General features: G+C 38.5%; 1 protein-coding gene across 10 annotated transcripts in view; it reads left to right on the top strand.

Annotated features, from left to right (window-relative positions):
- The window catches only part of LOC144580349 (transport and Golgi organization protein 1 homolog), a 92,924-nt gene that overhangs the window by 40,544 nt on the left and 37,888 nt on the right, over positions 1-14,492 (top strand). For 9 of the 10 annotated variants that reach the window (XM_078356504.1, XM_078356500.1, XM_078356503.1 and 6 more), the window contains 15 exons: positions 657-728; positions 908-1,012; positions 2,980-3,102; positions 3,206-3,317; positions 4,211-4,266; positions 4,358-4,448; positions 4,625-4,763; positions 9,901-10,002; positions 10,516-10,576; positions 10,682-10,717; positions 10,793-10,860; positions 10,962-11,110; positions 12,913-12,981; positions 13,108-13,187; positions 13,308-13,379. In XM_078356504.1, coding sequence (XP_078212630.1) covers positions 657-728; positions 908-1,012; positions 2,980-3,102; positions 3,206-3,317; positions 4,211-4,266; positions 4,358-4,448; positions 4,625-4,763; positions 9,901-10,002; positions 10,516-10,576; positions 10,682-10,717; positions 10,793-10,860; positions 10,962-11,110; positions 12,913-12,981; positions 13,108-13,187; positions 13,308-13,379 — 1,335 coding nt within the window. The remainder of the gene's footprint in view (positions 1-656; positions 729-907; positions 1,013-2,979; positions 3,103-3,205; positions 3,318-4,210; positions 4,267-4,357; positions 4,449-4,624; positions 4,764-9,900; positions 10,003-10,515; positions 10,577-10,681; positions 10,718-10,792; positions 10,861-10,961; positions 11,111-12,912; positions 12,982-13,107; positions 13,188-13,307; positions 13,380-14,492) is intronic. The other variant, XM_078356498.1, reaches the window with a different exon arrangement.

Genomic DNA, 14,492 nt, shown 5'->3' with positions numbered 1-14,492 from the left:
TTGCAAAGATAGTAAAGAGGGTTCCCGTAAATCTCACATCCTGTTAATCTTGATTACCTCACCGAGCTTAGTATTGCCGGGTTTCTTCACATTAAAATTACTTTTTTTTTTAACCTTTTGCATTATTGTACTCTTTGGAAGGAAGTTAGCAACACAGCCCACAGTTAAAAAGTGAAGGATTATGCCCCATCCCCTTGAGGAGCCAGGATCTTCATAAATGATTTGGAATTCTTGTATATGCATGATCTGTCTATTCTCACTCCAATTCTACCATTTTTAATTTAGGCAAGAGAACTTTTAAAGTACCTTGGGGATTTTTTTCTCTTTCTTGCCCCAAGGGAAAAAAACCACATTGCTTTGAACTGGTTAACTTGAAAGTTTCTTCAATTTCTTTTCTTTCATCTTTTAGTCTCGCCGTCTACCACATTTTATTCTAACAAGGAAGGTTATGTATGCCATGAAAAATTATGCCTTATTTTCCCTTACCTCTTTAAGTTCTCGATTTTTCCCTAGGGTAAAACTGGAAAACCTGCTTTTACCTGAAACACAGGATGGCTCTAGGATATAGTTTGTTGATGTTTCCTCTTTTTAGTGTATATCCCAGTGTTTCTACTGAAATCCTAATATGCGTTTTGTGTTCTGTTTTTACATGGCAGATATCAGAAAAGAAGAAATCTATTGAGACGTTAAAAGATGTTATTTCCATGAATGCTTCAGAATTTTCGGAGGTAAAGCTGACTATAATTCCTGCAGGATATTAAAACCATATCATAGTTTTATTGAGGAGCAAAAATTTGACATGTGCTAAAACGTGCGAAAAACAAAAACTACGTGATATTGGGTTGGGAAAGTAACTTTTTTTTGTTTTCTTTGGAATTAATTCACTAATAGGAGTGTTTTGCATTAGGTTCAAATTGCACTTACTGAAGCTAAGCTTAGTGAAGAGAAGGTGAAGTCTGAATGCCGTCGGGTTCAAGAAGAAAATGCTAGGCTTAAGAAGAAAAAGGAGCAGGTAAAGGAAAGTACATGCCCTGGGTCATGTCAAATAGAGAACCCAGTATCATATCACATGAATGCCTCTTTTCAGATCTATTTTCAAGGTAATGTACATGCAGGATTCTGTTCTTAGATATGCCAGGTTTAAACTATATTTCCAAAATTGAGTATAGGTATACATTTTCTGTCCCGGGTTTTCTGTACAATTTATTTTGCTTATCAGAGTGTTTAGTCTTGCTTTTTTTTTTTTTTTGCCTTTTAGGTTTTGGGGTACATGTGAAGAACATGCAAGATAGTTGCATAGGCACACACGTGACAGTGTGATTTGCTGTCTTCCTCCCCTTCACCCACATCTGGCATTTCTCCCATGCTATCCCTCCCCAGCTCCCCCCCGCCACTGTCCCTCCTCTTTTCCCCCAATAGACCCCAGTGTGTAGTGCTCCCCTCCCTGTGTCCATGTATTCTCATTGTTCATTCATCACCCACCTATGAGTGACAATATGCGGTATTTCATTTTCTGTTCTTGTGTCAGTTTGCTGAGAATGATGTTCTCCAGATTCATCCATGTTCCTACAAAAGACATGAACTCATCGTTTTTGATGGCTGCATAATGTTCCATGGTGTCTATGTGCCACATTTTTCCAGTCCAGTCTATCATCAATGGACATTTGGGTTGGTTCCAGGTCTTTGCTATTGTAAACAGTGCTGCAATGAACATTCATGTGCATGTGTTCTTATAGTAGAATGCATTATAGTGCATGTGTTCTTTATAGTCCTTTGGTTATATATCCAGTAATGGGATTGCTGGGTCAAATGGAATTTCTATTTCTAGGTCTTTGAGGAATTGCCACACCGTCTTCCACAATGGTTGAACTAATTTACACTCCCACCAGCAATGTAAAAGTGTTCCTATTTCTCCACATCCTCTCCAGCGTCTGTTGTCTCCAGATTTTTTAATGATTGCCATTCTAACTGGCGTGAGATGGTATCTCAAGGTAGTTATTTGCATTTCTCTGATGACCAGTGATGATGAGCATTTTTTCATATGTTTGTTGGCCTCATGTATGTCTTCTTTTGTAAAGTGTCTGTTCATATCCTTCGCCCACTTTTGAATAGGCTTGTTTGTTTTTTTCTTGTAAATCTGTTTGAGTTCTCTGTAAATTCTGGATATCAGCCCTTTGTCAGCTGGGTAAACTGCAAAAATTTTTCCCATTCTGTTGGTTGCCGATTCACTCTAGTGACTATTTCTTTTGCCGTGCAGAAGCTGTGGAGTTTGATTAGGTCCCATTTGTCTATTTTGACTTTTGTTGCCAATGCTTTTGGTGTTTTGTTCATGAAGTCCTTGCCTACTCCTATGTCCTGAATGGTTTTGCCTAGATTTTCTTCTAGGGTTTTTATGGTGCCAGGTCTTATGTTAAAGTCTTTAATCCATCTGAAGTTAATTTTAGTGTAAGGTGTCAGGAACGGGTCCAGTTTGTGCTTTCTGCACATGGCTAGCCAGTTTTCCCAACACCATTTATTAAACAGAGTGTTTAGTCTTGTTTTGTCAAACACCAATTACTATTAACTTGAGTAGCCTTAAGTGGGTAATAGATTGACTTTTTTAACCTAAGAATTAGATATTTTATCACCCTCCTGTTAGTAGTTACTGCTTCACTAGCGAAGGGAAGGTTACATGATCAGGAGTCTAGACTTGAGAGATAGTAGGATGAGCCCTTCAGTTCCTTCTGGAAGTAAATTATTTGAATTGGCTATAATTTTCTGAAGGATGCAATAAACGAGATCAATTTCCTTGTCAGCTCTGATGTTCTCACTATGGCTCTGAGGATTGGGGCCACTCTCTCCTCCCACTTAACCAAGGTCTTAGCCCACAGTGACAGGCTAAGGAGAGGCATGGCTCCTTACCTCCCTGTCTCATTCACTTGGTCTTGTCCCCGGTGCAGAAGCCCTAACCTGTGGGAATCGTGTGTTTTAACTTTTCAGTTGCAGCAGGAAATCGAAGACTGGAGTAAATTACACGCCGAGCTCAGTGAACAAATCAAATCATTAGAGAAGTCTCAGAAAGATTTGGAAGTAGCTCTTACTCACAAGGATGGTTATATTAATGTAAGTACCTTCTCATGAATACAAGCTTAATTCTTGTGAATTATCATGAAATCTGTTGAACTAAACTGGAAAGACTCTTAGTGCCCTTTTACTTCTTTTCTAGGCTTTGACTAATTGCATTACACAGTTGAATCGATTAGAATGTGAATCTGAATCAGAGGGTCAAACTAAAGGAGGAAATGATTCAGATGAATTAGCAAGTGGAGAAGCGGCAGGTAAGATGGGTCTCCAGGAGGATGGACCCCTTTTCCCTTCCTGTCTTTAAGTACACTAATGCTACTTTTCAGCTGGCTGCATTTCCTCTTAAGCTTTAGAGTTGTTAACACATATCACTGGATTTGTGTATATGTCTATTTGCATTGGGCAGAGGTGGATTGCTAGGGTATGGTGTAGCAATAAGCATGCAAGGAACACTGACTGTGTTTTTACATCCCATTGAGACTAGAAGGTGCACGGGAGCTGCACTGGTCATGTCTTACACCTCTAAGTATTGAACATACACAGTAGTAGAAACTGTATTTCTCAATTTCATGGAGATAACATTTTAAAACTCGTAATCTCAGGAGCTGTTTGATTTTTAGGCCCACAACTGGTTTTAAGATTACTGAGGTGGTTGGATCCAGAAACTAAGGCTGTGAGAGTAGAAGCAGTGGAAGATGGGGTAGAAGGAGAGTAGAAGATAGGGTAGCAGTGTTTACTGATGAGGAAAGTGTTTCTAGATGTCGTCTCTCCGGTTGGATATTGCTTACGTAGTGAGTGTTTTAAACCACACCTGATAGCCAATTCTGGAGGAGAATAGGAGGGAATCTTTCTGAATGAGACACTTACTAAACCCAGGTGGAGACAGATCTGAGATTGAAGAAAGAGCTTTATGTCACATGTTTCTTCTTGCTCAAGAATGGCGTGTATAACATGTTTATTGTGCAAATGGGAATTCACTTTTTGAATCTAGGTTTGCAGTTCTCTTAAAAGTCAGTCTAATCCTGTTCTATTTTTGTTTCTTCTTTAAATGTTGGAACATGGTAATTATTTATTTTTGCATAAATCAAGAAAATACAGATTTAAAACACAAGGGAAGAAAAAGCAATAAAAGTCTTTTGTGTTTTAGGTGACCGGAAAGAGAAGATGAAAAATCAAATTCAGCAGATGATGGATGTCTCTCGGGTATAATCCTTTTTTAGAGTCCCATAAGTGCCCGTGAATGCTTTTACTGTGTCTCACTTATATGAATACTTCTGTCTTCTGTAATTTTTAGACACAGACTGCAATATCGGTAGTTGAAGAGGATCTAAACCTTTTACGATCTAAGCTAAGAGCCTCCAGGTCCACTAAATGTAACCTGGAAGGTAGGTTGCTTCTTGAGAAGAAATTGCTGTATATCAGAAAGATGCGAAATTGCATTAGACAGATAAAGAGTGGTTTCCTGCTTTCATACTTCTCATTCCTCTCCGCACCAAAACCCCAACCAAGTTCTCAAGTTCTTGTGCACACACATAGAGCTCAAATGTTTGACCCTTTGCAGACCAGATAAAGAAATTGGAAGATGACCGCAAGTCACTACAATCTGCCAAAGTTGGACTGGAAGATGAGAACAGAACCCTGAGGCAGAAAGTGGAGATTCTGAGTGAACTGTATCAGCAGAAGGAGATGGCTTTGCAAAAGTAAGGTTTTCATTTACCGTTCACTGTCATGTGACTAAATAAAGGTGTACTAATATAGACAGTGTTATCTTTTTTAGGATTATTTATCCTTCTTTCCATCTCTAATTAGTACAAATTTGTCTTTCTTCCTATCTGCTTTGTTTCTCATAACCTGCATTTTTCTTTCCTTCCTAACCAGTTGTCAGAAACTGCTGCCTGTAGCTCATGTAAGAGGGAGCATTTGACTGGGACTGACAGTTCCTGCTGTGGAAGTGCTTCTCTTTTGAAGATCTGTCCACGCCTTTTCTGTGGCTCCACCACTTATTTCACTTTCCTTTCTTTGTGGTCAATTACGTAATTTCCTTTAAAAAGTCTGAGTGATTTGTACGACATGTTTTAGTAGAATAAAAACTTCAAAAAAGGACATTTTACTTACTAAAGGTACATTAAGTTTTGGACTTCACAGAGTCAAATATTCAGACTAAACATAATTGTGGCAAAGATGAGGAGTGTTGAATATAGAACTATTTGGTGTATATATTTAGATACTAATCTTCTGAAATGCACATCTCAAATTTTGAGCTAGGTATCTTTTGAAAACTGTATTTTTATAATTCAAGTATTTTCTCCACAAAAACATCTGAATTCTCTAAAAATAGGTTGTCTGTGGCAGTTACTATTTGTGTTTGCTCTTATATTTTACTCTATGGTGTAGATGGCAGTGTGTGAGAAGACCTCTCTTGCTAAGCAAACTTAACCTTTTAAAATGCTTAGTCTGCTACTGCCGTATGCCATTAAACATTAAAACTATACCATTAACTTTTTCTCTAATTCTTTGCTCACCAAGCAGCCAGTTTAGATTTTCCAGATTTTGCTCAGGCCAGCTCTAAATGCCTGTCCTGCTTCAGAGAGACATTCCTCATTTCATTACTTTTTTAAAAAGAGCACTTCTCTGCCTCCAATAGTAATGTGAATTATTTAAATGGAAACTGTTTTTCTTCATGATCCAGTTAACCCATTTATGTGCCACAATATTCATTCAGTCTCCATTCGTGGTTTGTACTCTGCTGTCCACCCGTAAAGTCACTGCGTATGTTCAGGCCCTTGTCATCTTTTATGCCAGCCCCCTAGCTAATCACCTCTCTTATCTTCAGTCTCTCTTATACATCTGCTTCCAAATTCTGATTGTCTCTATAGCTGCTAGAGTGAACTTTCTAAAATACAAGTCTGTCCGTGTCATTATGTGCTTAAAATCTATCAAGTATGCTCCATTCCCTTGAGGGTCAACTCCATAGTTCTTAACAGAGGCCACTTTCCCCTCAGCTATCCCTGAGCTGCCTCTCCAGGTACACTTCCTGCGGTTTCTTCTGATGCTTCTTGAACTGTAGACACTCAACAGTTCCTCCATGCCACTCTAAACGTCTTTGCCTTTCTGTATGCTGTTTTTTTCTGCAGTAAAAATGTCCTTCATTGTTTCTGCCTGGCAGTCACCTACCTACTCACATGTTCTTGCTCCTAAAAATCTTTCTTGGAGTGAGTAGCATAAATAAATAGGTAGCTACACAGACTGAGCCTCATTTGCTTCTTAAATATAATTCCTAAAATATATTTGAGTTTAAATCTACATATTGGTGTCTTCCGTTTATTTGATGGCCTGTTCTGTGTTCCTTTTTTTTTTTTTTGAATTATTAGAGTATTTTAAATTCTTCTGCTCTTCTCTATTTAAGTTTCGTGGTTACAGATTGTTCTAGTTTTCTTGTTGTCTTTACCTTAAAGGCCACAGTATGTATCCTGGACTTATTACAAAGTCTGACATAAGGGAGTTACCTCTTTCTTCATAGAGGAGTTACCTTTCTTTTTTTTTGTGTGTGTGAGACAGGGTCTCTCTCTGTCGGCAGGCTGGAGTGCAGTGGCACGATCTCGGCTTACTGCAACTTCTGCCTCCTGGGTTCAAGTGATTCTCCTGCCTCAAGTAGCTGGGACTACAGGCGCCCGCCACCATGCCTGGCTAATTTTTGTATTTTTAATAGAGATGTATTTTGTTTCAGAGACGGGGTTTCACCATGTTGGCCAGGATGGTCTCAATCTCTTGACCTCATGATCCGCCCACCTCAGCTTCCCAAAGTGCTGGGACTACAGGCGTGAACCACCACACCAGGCACAAGGCCGAGGAGTTACCTCTTTCTGGGCTTTAACTTCCTCCTGACTTAAATGTTACTGTGGTAATGTATTGAAATGCTCTCTATAGCTCAGACTCCACAGAATATTTTGTGTTTTACAGTGCTATCCTGCTGATCCTCAATTTACATACATATTTATAGTTAGTATCACACTTTATTCTCCTGCATCTTCAGTCTTCCATTTGCGATCACTGTCATTCTATTTGAAGAATATACTTTAATTCAGGTTCAGTGCGTTCATTTTTGTGTGAAATGTCTTAATTTTGACTCTATTTTAAAAGGATCTTTTTTTTTTGAGACAGAGTTTTGCTCTTGTTGCCCTGGCTGGAGTGCAACAGTGCTATCCCTGCTCATTGCAACCTCAGCCTCCCAAGTTCAAGTGATTCTCCTGCCTCAGCCTCCCGACTAGCTGGGATTACAGGCATGCACCACCATGCCCAGCTAATTTCATTTTGTTTTATTTCTTTTTCTATTTTAGTGGAGATGGGGTTTCTCCATGTTGGTCAGACTGGTCTCGAACTCCTGACCTCAGGTGATCCACCTGCCTCGGGCTCCCAAAGTGCTGGGATTACAGGTGTGAGCCACTGTGCCCAGCCTTAAAAGGATCTTTCTACTGGTTATGGAATTTTGATCTTTCTACTGGTTATGGAATTTTCATAGTTGTTTAATACCGGCACTTTAAAGATAACCAGTTATCTTCTGGTTTTAAAGTTTCTTTGAGGAATCTATTATCATTCTTATTTTCTCTTTTTCAAATACATCATGCCTTCCCTAGCGGCCTTTAGTCATTTTTCTTTTTGGTTTTTCAGCAATTTTGTTGGGAGGCGCCTCATGTAGGGTTTTGTCATCACCCCCCCACCCCCACCCCCCTGCTTTTTCTTTTGCATTTATGCTGCTTGAGGTTATAAACCTCTCTTGAATTTGGGGCCTCTTTTTTTACATATTAATTCCATTTCATTCTCTCTTGTCCTGAGAATCCCATTAAACATACTAGGATCCCTCATCCCTACCCCTTGCCCAGTGCTCCTATATCCTGAATTTGCTTCATTCTGGATGTTTTCTGACCTGTCTTCCCGTGTGCTAAAATGTCACCTCAGTTATCTAATCTGCTGAAATCATTAATTGAGTTCTTTTTGGTTTCACTTACTATTTTTCACTTTTATAGTTTCTGATCCTCTGCTGAAATTCATAATCTTGACTTTTACTTCCTTCCATATATAAGGCACAATTGCTTTAAAATCTGTGGTAATCCTATTATGTGGATCCCTTATGAGTCTGTTTCTCTTGTCTTTTAGATTGCAGTCACGTTGTCTTGTCTTATGGAATGCCTGGTTGGTTTTGATGGGGTGGTAAACATTGTTTATGAAAATTGTAGGGGAAATTTGAGGTCTCGGATGATGTTACCATCCTACAGAAAAGATCTGAGATTACCTCTAGCAGGTGGTGGTCACTTTATTCCAGTTAGCAATTAAGTTCATTGAAAAACGGCTTAGTCTGTTTAAAGGACATTATATTGCCTGTTCAGTACTCCAAGTGTGCAGCTCTTTTCTGGTCTCAACCCAAAGCCTAGGGCTTTTTCTCGGGGACCTTCTCATTGTGAGCCCCGAACTCCACCTCTTGTTTTTCTGAAGCCAGGTATCTGTTGAAAGTTCTTCTCAACCTTCATATATGTTTGGCTTATTTTTAATGTGTGGATGAACCTGGGGGACAATGGCTTAAAATGCCAGACTTCCTTGTAATTCTGTGGTTTTTCCTACTGGATTTTCTTCACTGCCTTATTAGCTTTCTGATGCCTTCAAGCACATTCTTTCTATTTTTGTCCATATGTTCTTATCTTCAGTGTTTGCAGACTAACTCATCCGTTATTGGAAGCAAAATTCTCTTGAATCTTTCTCTAAGACTTGTTTTGTCTACATCCCCTCCTAAGCCAGAGTCAGGGAGGGATTGTTCTATTCTTATACCCACCTTTTATGCATTCAATTGTGAGCTCTTTTAGTGCAGAGGTGGTACTTACCATACCCAAACCTTTATCTTAGCCTCTTATAAGGTAACTAGTATATTATAACCACTCACAAAATATTGCTGAAATATTAAATGCGCAGTTATAAAGGAATACATCAACTTTTCTCTTTGTTGTTATTAACCTTTTTTACTATAGCTCCATTTCTGTTGCCAATTTATAGAAAAGTTTCAAGTATCTTTTGTATCAGAACTATGAGTAAAGAAGTACAAGGGTAACTGCAAGTAGCACTTTTAAACCATTAAATGTTGCTGCCTTTACGGTCTGTGTTACAGTATGTTGACGTCTTGAGCTTGAGAATTATCAGGTTAAAACCAGTTTTCAGTGCATAGCACCCTGATTACGGGAGAGTTGGATTCTTTTTCTGTTCAACAGACATTGGCAATACTCAGATTTGTCTCTCTGCTTAATCATGATTCCTTTGAAATAGGTAGGGGAGCTCCGTATCTGAAGTGTGAAAATGTTCTGTGGTTAACTGTACAGTTAGAAGGCATGTTCTAAAAAGCCCTTTCGTTGGCTGTCTTTATCATGGTACCAGTCTAGGATTGAGAAACAGCGCATAAGAAAGTTAATTAGTGGTTTTTCCATGGTTTAAAATAAGAGAAGTAATTATCCCCTGTTTTAACTGTGGGGAAAGCTTAACTGTGTCCTGGCTTTCTACATTGAAGAAAAGTGAGCATTCATCATTTCAACACACGTCTTTCCCATGGGACACACAGTGTTTTACATTTACTTACTAGTGACGAAAAAGTTACGAGACATTAGAAAATGCAGGTGATGTATCAACAGGCCGCAGTTGGATTTTCATCCTAAAGGACACTTTGAATTCCTTCCTGTGACTTTGTATAGTCTGTGCATTTTTAAGAATAGGATAGGAAGTGACATTTTAGTAGAGCATTCAGACAGAATGCCAGGAGGAAAAGAGAAATACTTTCACTGACAACTGGTTTTATCCTAGGAAATTAAGTCAAGAAGAGTATGAGCGGCAAGAACGAGAGCAGAGGCTATCAGCCGCTGATGAAAAGGCAGTTTCGGCTGCAGAGGGAGTAAAAACTTACAAGTAAGTTCACCCTCTAAGACGGTGTCACTGGCTAATGAAACTAGTTTTTTTTTTTTAGCCCAAAAGTGTAAATAAATGGTCAGAGGACATGAATACATAAATTCACACAAAAGAAAAACTAAATTTTAAGTTAACAAATGGAAAAATACTAACAAATACCCAGTGCTGGCAAAACTGTAAGGGAACTTGGTTCACGCAAACAGCTCTGGGGATAGTGGGCGGGGAGGGGGGCAGTTTGTTGTGTGATGTATCAAAAGCCATTAAAGTGATTTTGCCATTTGATAGACCCAGTAATTCTACCTTTGGGAAATTTTTTTTACGATATAATTAAAGGATGAAAAAAGGAAAAGAGGGTTTATAGTGGACGATAACAGGATTATTTGAGAAACATATTTAGGAACAGTTGAAGTAGCTCTATTGGGGTGCAGTTGTTAGGGTAAGTGTTAACATCGTCACATGGTTTGGGTTTTATTCGGTTGTGCCTTAACTCATAAAGCCAAGTGTAATTTTTAGGCGGAGAATTGAAGAATTGGAGGATGAATTACAGAAAACAGAGCGGTTATTTAAAAACCAGGTAATGATTCTAGTCTCCTATTTAGTGCCCAGAATTCTTTGATAATTAATGCAGGCGATTAGAATGAATCTGTAAGCACATTTTGTGATGTATTATCTTTTTTAGATCGCCACCCATGAGAAGAAAGTTCATGAAAACTGGGTAAGATTCCTTTTTTCTTTCCTGTATTTGGTGCATAGTCTCCTAGAACTTAATTTGAATATATTTCTTCCGTAGCTCAAAGCTCGTGCTGCAGAAAGAGCTATAGCCGAAGAGAAAAGGGAAGCTACCAACTTGAGACACAAGTATGTGATTTGGATGCCTGTGTTTTCAGTGTTATCTCTGAAGGAATTGGTTTCTGTTTCATATTTAAGTCTTTCTTAAATACTCTTTCTCTATATTCAAGATTATTGGAATTAACACAAAAGATGGCAACGCTGCAGGAAGAACCTGTGATTGTAAAACCAATGCCGGGAAGACCAAATACACAAACCCCTCCCCGGAGAGTTAAGGGAGCACCTTGTGAAGGGCAACAACCTGTTTGTGGTGTAAAATGTATGTAAATGACTTTTGTTTGTGTTTAATGGTTATGATACCCTAGGAATAATCTCAAGAACTTAAGAAAAAAAGGCTGTCTTAAAATGGTAACAAGACGCTGTCATCTTTAGGTCCTCTGAGCCAGAATGGCTCTTTTGGCTTTTTCCTTTTTATTTGAGGATTCTAATGCAAACAACACCTTAGAATTTGGGTCTGTCCAGTATAAAAAAGGAAATTTCTTAATTTGTCTTGGTGGATAAGTATTCAACTGCAAGGTTTGTTTTAGAACAAAAAGCATTTATTATTTCCGTTAAGGTCCTTTTATTGTTTCTTTTTAATTGTTTTACTATGAAGTGTAAAAATATTTATACTTTATCTTTAAATTAAAGTTCTGTGGGATTCCTCTCCCAAATACAGCTGACCCTTGAACACAAACACAGGTTTGATTTGTGCAGGTCTGCTTATATGCAGAGGTTTTTCAAAAAATACCTTGGGAAATTTTTTGGAACTTGGCAATAATTTGAAAGAGCTTGCAGATGAACCACACAGCCTAGAAATATTAAAAAAAAATTTTTGGTATGTCATGAATGCATAAAATATATGTAGATACTAGTCTATTTTATCATATACTATTGTAAAATATACAAAAATCTATTTTAAAAAGTTTATCAACACTTGCGCAAACACAGATATACATGACACCATTCACAATTGGGAGAAAGTAAACACATGTAAAGACACAGTATTAAATCATAAATGCATCAAGTTAGCTGTAGTATACACTGTACTGCAGTAATTTCATCGCCACCTCCTGTTGCTATGGCGGTGAGCTCAAGTGTGGCGAGTATCCGCTTTAAACACGTGTCTGTTAATCTCCATGTAAACATAATCTTTCACAGTTGTTGTGTATTTTTTATGTTTAGTGCAATAACATAAACCTGGAATAACACCACGTGGCCCATATGAAATGCCGCTAGTGATGCCGGAATTATTCTCAAGAAGCAAAGTCATGACATCACTAGAAAAGCTGAATTGCTTTGATATAGACCAGACACTGGAGTGTGCAGCAGCAGTTATCTGTCATTTCTGTCACGAGTCCTCTTGTAAACAGATCCTGTACACTTACAGTATAGACAAATACAGTACAGTATTGTGCATACATTTCCTCCTAGGATTTCCGTAACATTTTCTTTAGCTTACTCTATTAAGGTAAGAATACAGTATACAATATATATATACAGAATATGTGTTAATCAACTGTTTATGTTATTGGTAAGGCTTCTGGTCAGTAGTAGGCTATTTATTAGTAGCTAGGCTTTGGGGAGTCAAAAGTTACACATGGGTTTTTCACTGCACAGGGGATCAGCACACCTAACCCCTGCATTGTTCAAGAATCAACTGTATTTGCCTTAGTAACTTCATAGTTTATGAGGCATACATGTTTCCACTTCTCATTACTATAGTGTGAAATGCTGTTGAGTCTATTTTGAATCCTAAATATGTCTACACTAGTAAGATATGGAAGTCAGATCACATATACACTGAACAACAATCACAATGTAGAATACTGTATATAGAAGTCCATAGCTTGAAGTATAGACCAGAGCCATGAATGTGCAGGTTTATTGTTCTTTCAGTGCAAGGCATTGCTTATTTTAATTCTTTAAGTCCGTGCATAAATGATAAATGATTTGCCTTCATGAGTATCGGGAGACCCGTTTTTAATGTTGCTTTCCAGATAGACTTGAACCCTAACCTGTCTACAATTTGTTATTTCTTCTGAAAAATACATACAAGGGCTCTGTTATTTCTTTCACAAGGTTCTGTGGACGGGCCTCTGACTCATCCTCGATGGTCAGCTGAGGCATCTGGGAAACCGTTTCCTTCTGGTAAGGGAGCAAGAGTGTTTAAAGAGTCTAAAACCATGCAGGAAGTGGGGAGAGGATTTTTTTTTATCGTCCTCTTAGAGTACACAAGTCAGAATAAGCCTATGTCAATTCTCTGGTCTCTGACAGATCCAGGACCTGGTACAGCTGCCATGATGAAAAACAGCTCAAGAGGCCCTTCCCCTACCCGGATGATGGACGAAAGCAAGGTAAATGCACCCATTTTGATTATTTATTTCAAGAACATGTAGCTTTTCCTACAACTCTCTTTGCTTCATCTCCTATTTGTGTGTTCTATTTGTACTATCTCATTTATTTTTCTAAAAAAGCAAACTGTTCTCCAAGAGCCTGAAGTCCCCTCCGTTCCCAGCATTACATCTTCAGCTGAGCCTCCAGTAGCAGTAAGTACTTAGAAGTGTGGACTGAAGTGGGCTATAAATTGCCTGGCGATATTGATCGTACTTTTGTCCTCGACTTGGGAGTGTTGCTGAAGTCTGACTGATTTGTTGGCCTTTTCTCCCTCTCCTGTTTGATTAGACATTTAACCTGTGTAGAGCATTTGCTGTAACTGTAATTAACTTAAACAAAAGTGCAAAGTCCCCACTCTTCTGCATTTCAGGGTTTAATGCTCTTATGCAAAGTAAATTCATTGTAAGTTGTGTAATTCATTGTTATATCTTCCTTTGGAAATGTGCTGTTTAAGAATATCTCCAATTGTATACTAGGCAAAACCTATTTGGAATGATCTGAAATTACAGATTGATAACAGAAGAATGTTTGTTGGAAGTGCAGTACTGAGTAGTGGAAGTCTCTAATTACCCATTGGGCCAGTTCTCAGCAGTGGCCTTAAACAGCGTTCACATAAGCGTATTCTCTTGTAACTTGTGTAGCTGTTAAGGCTGGTAAGTCCTCTAGTCAGCCCTCACCATGCTTCTCTGTATTGAAATCAAAGTACATTTATTTTAATGATTGAGAGTTTCCAAACCACTTTCCCATAGGGAATGACTAGTCAGTCAGTGTCTTGTAGTAGACAGTATTACTAGTGAATGAATGTATTTAGAGTGTGCCGGTGTCATTTGTGTATATAACATTGTTTCTCTTGGAAAATGCTTCGGAGTTCCAGCACATGACTCGAGGAATACACATCTCTTGAGAAATCTTTTTGTCCAAGGGCAGCTTGGATAAGAGCCAAGACCCCTTTGAAGTAGAAGACTTCAAAGACAGTAGAGACTACTTAGTTAGAGAGGAGAAGTAGAGGTGGAAAGAACATGGCCTTGGAGTCAAACCTGGCATTGAATTCCATCCCAGCTTCTTAAATGCTTGTGACTGTCAGCAAATTATCTAATACTCTCTGTGCCTGTGTTCCTGCATATTTAGAACAAGATGGTCCTATTAGAGATTTAGAGATAGGAGAATTTGAGTTAACATACGTAAGGCCTGTTGAAGGTACTGTGAATAATGCTGTTACATGGTAGAGAATGGATTTTTCATTCCCTTTTATTCTCCGCATTCTA

This window comes from Callithrix jacchus, chromosome 19, assembly GCF_049354715.1.
Source record: "Callithrix jacchus isolate 240 chromosome 19, calJac240_pri, whole genome shotgun sequence".
NCBI lineage: Eukaryota > Metazoa > Chordata > Mammalia > Primates > Cebidae > Callithrix > Callithrix jacchus.
This window is presented reverse-complemented; position numbering and strand designations above follow the sequence as displayed.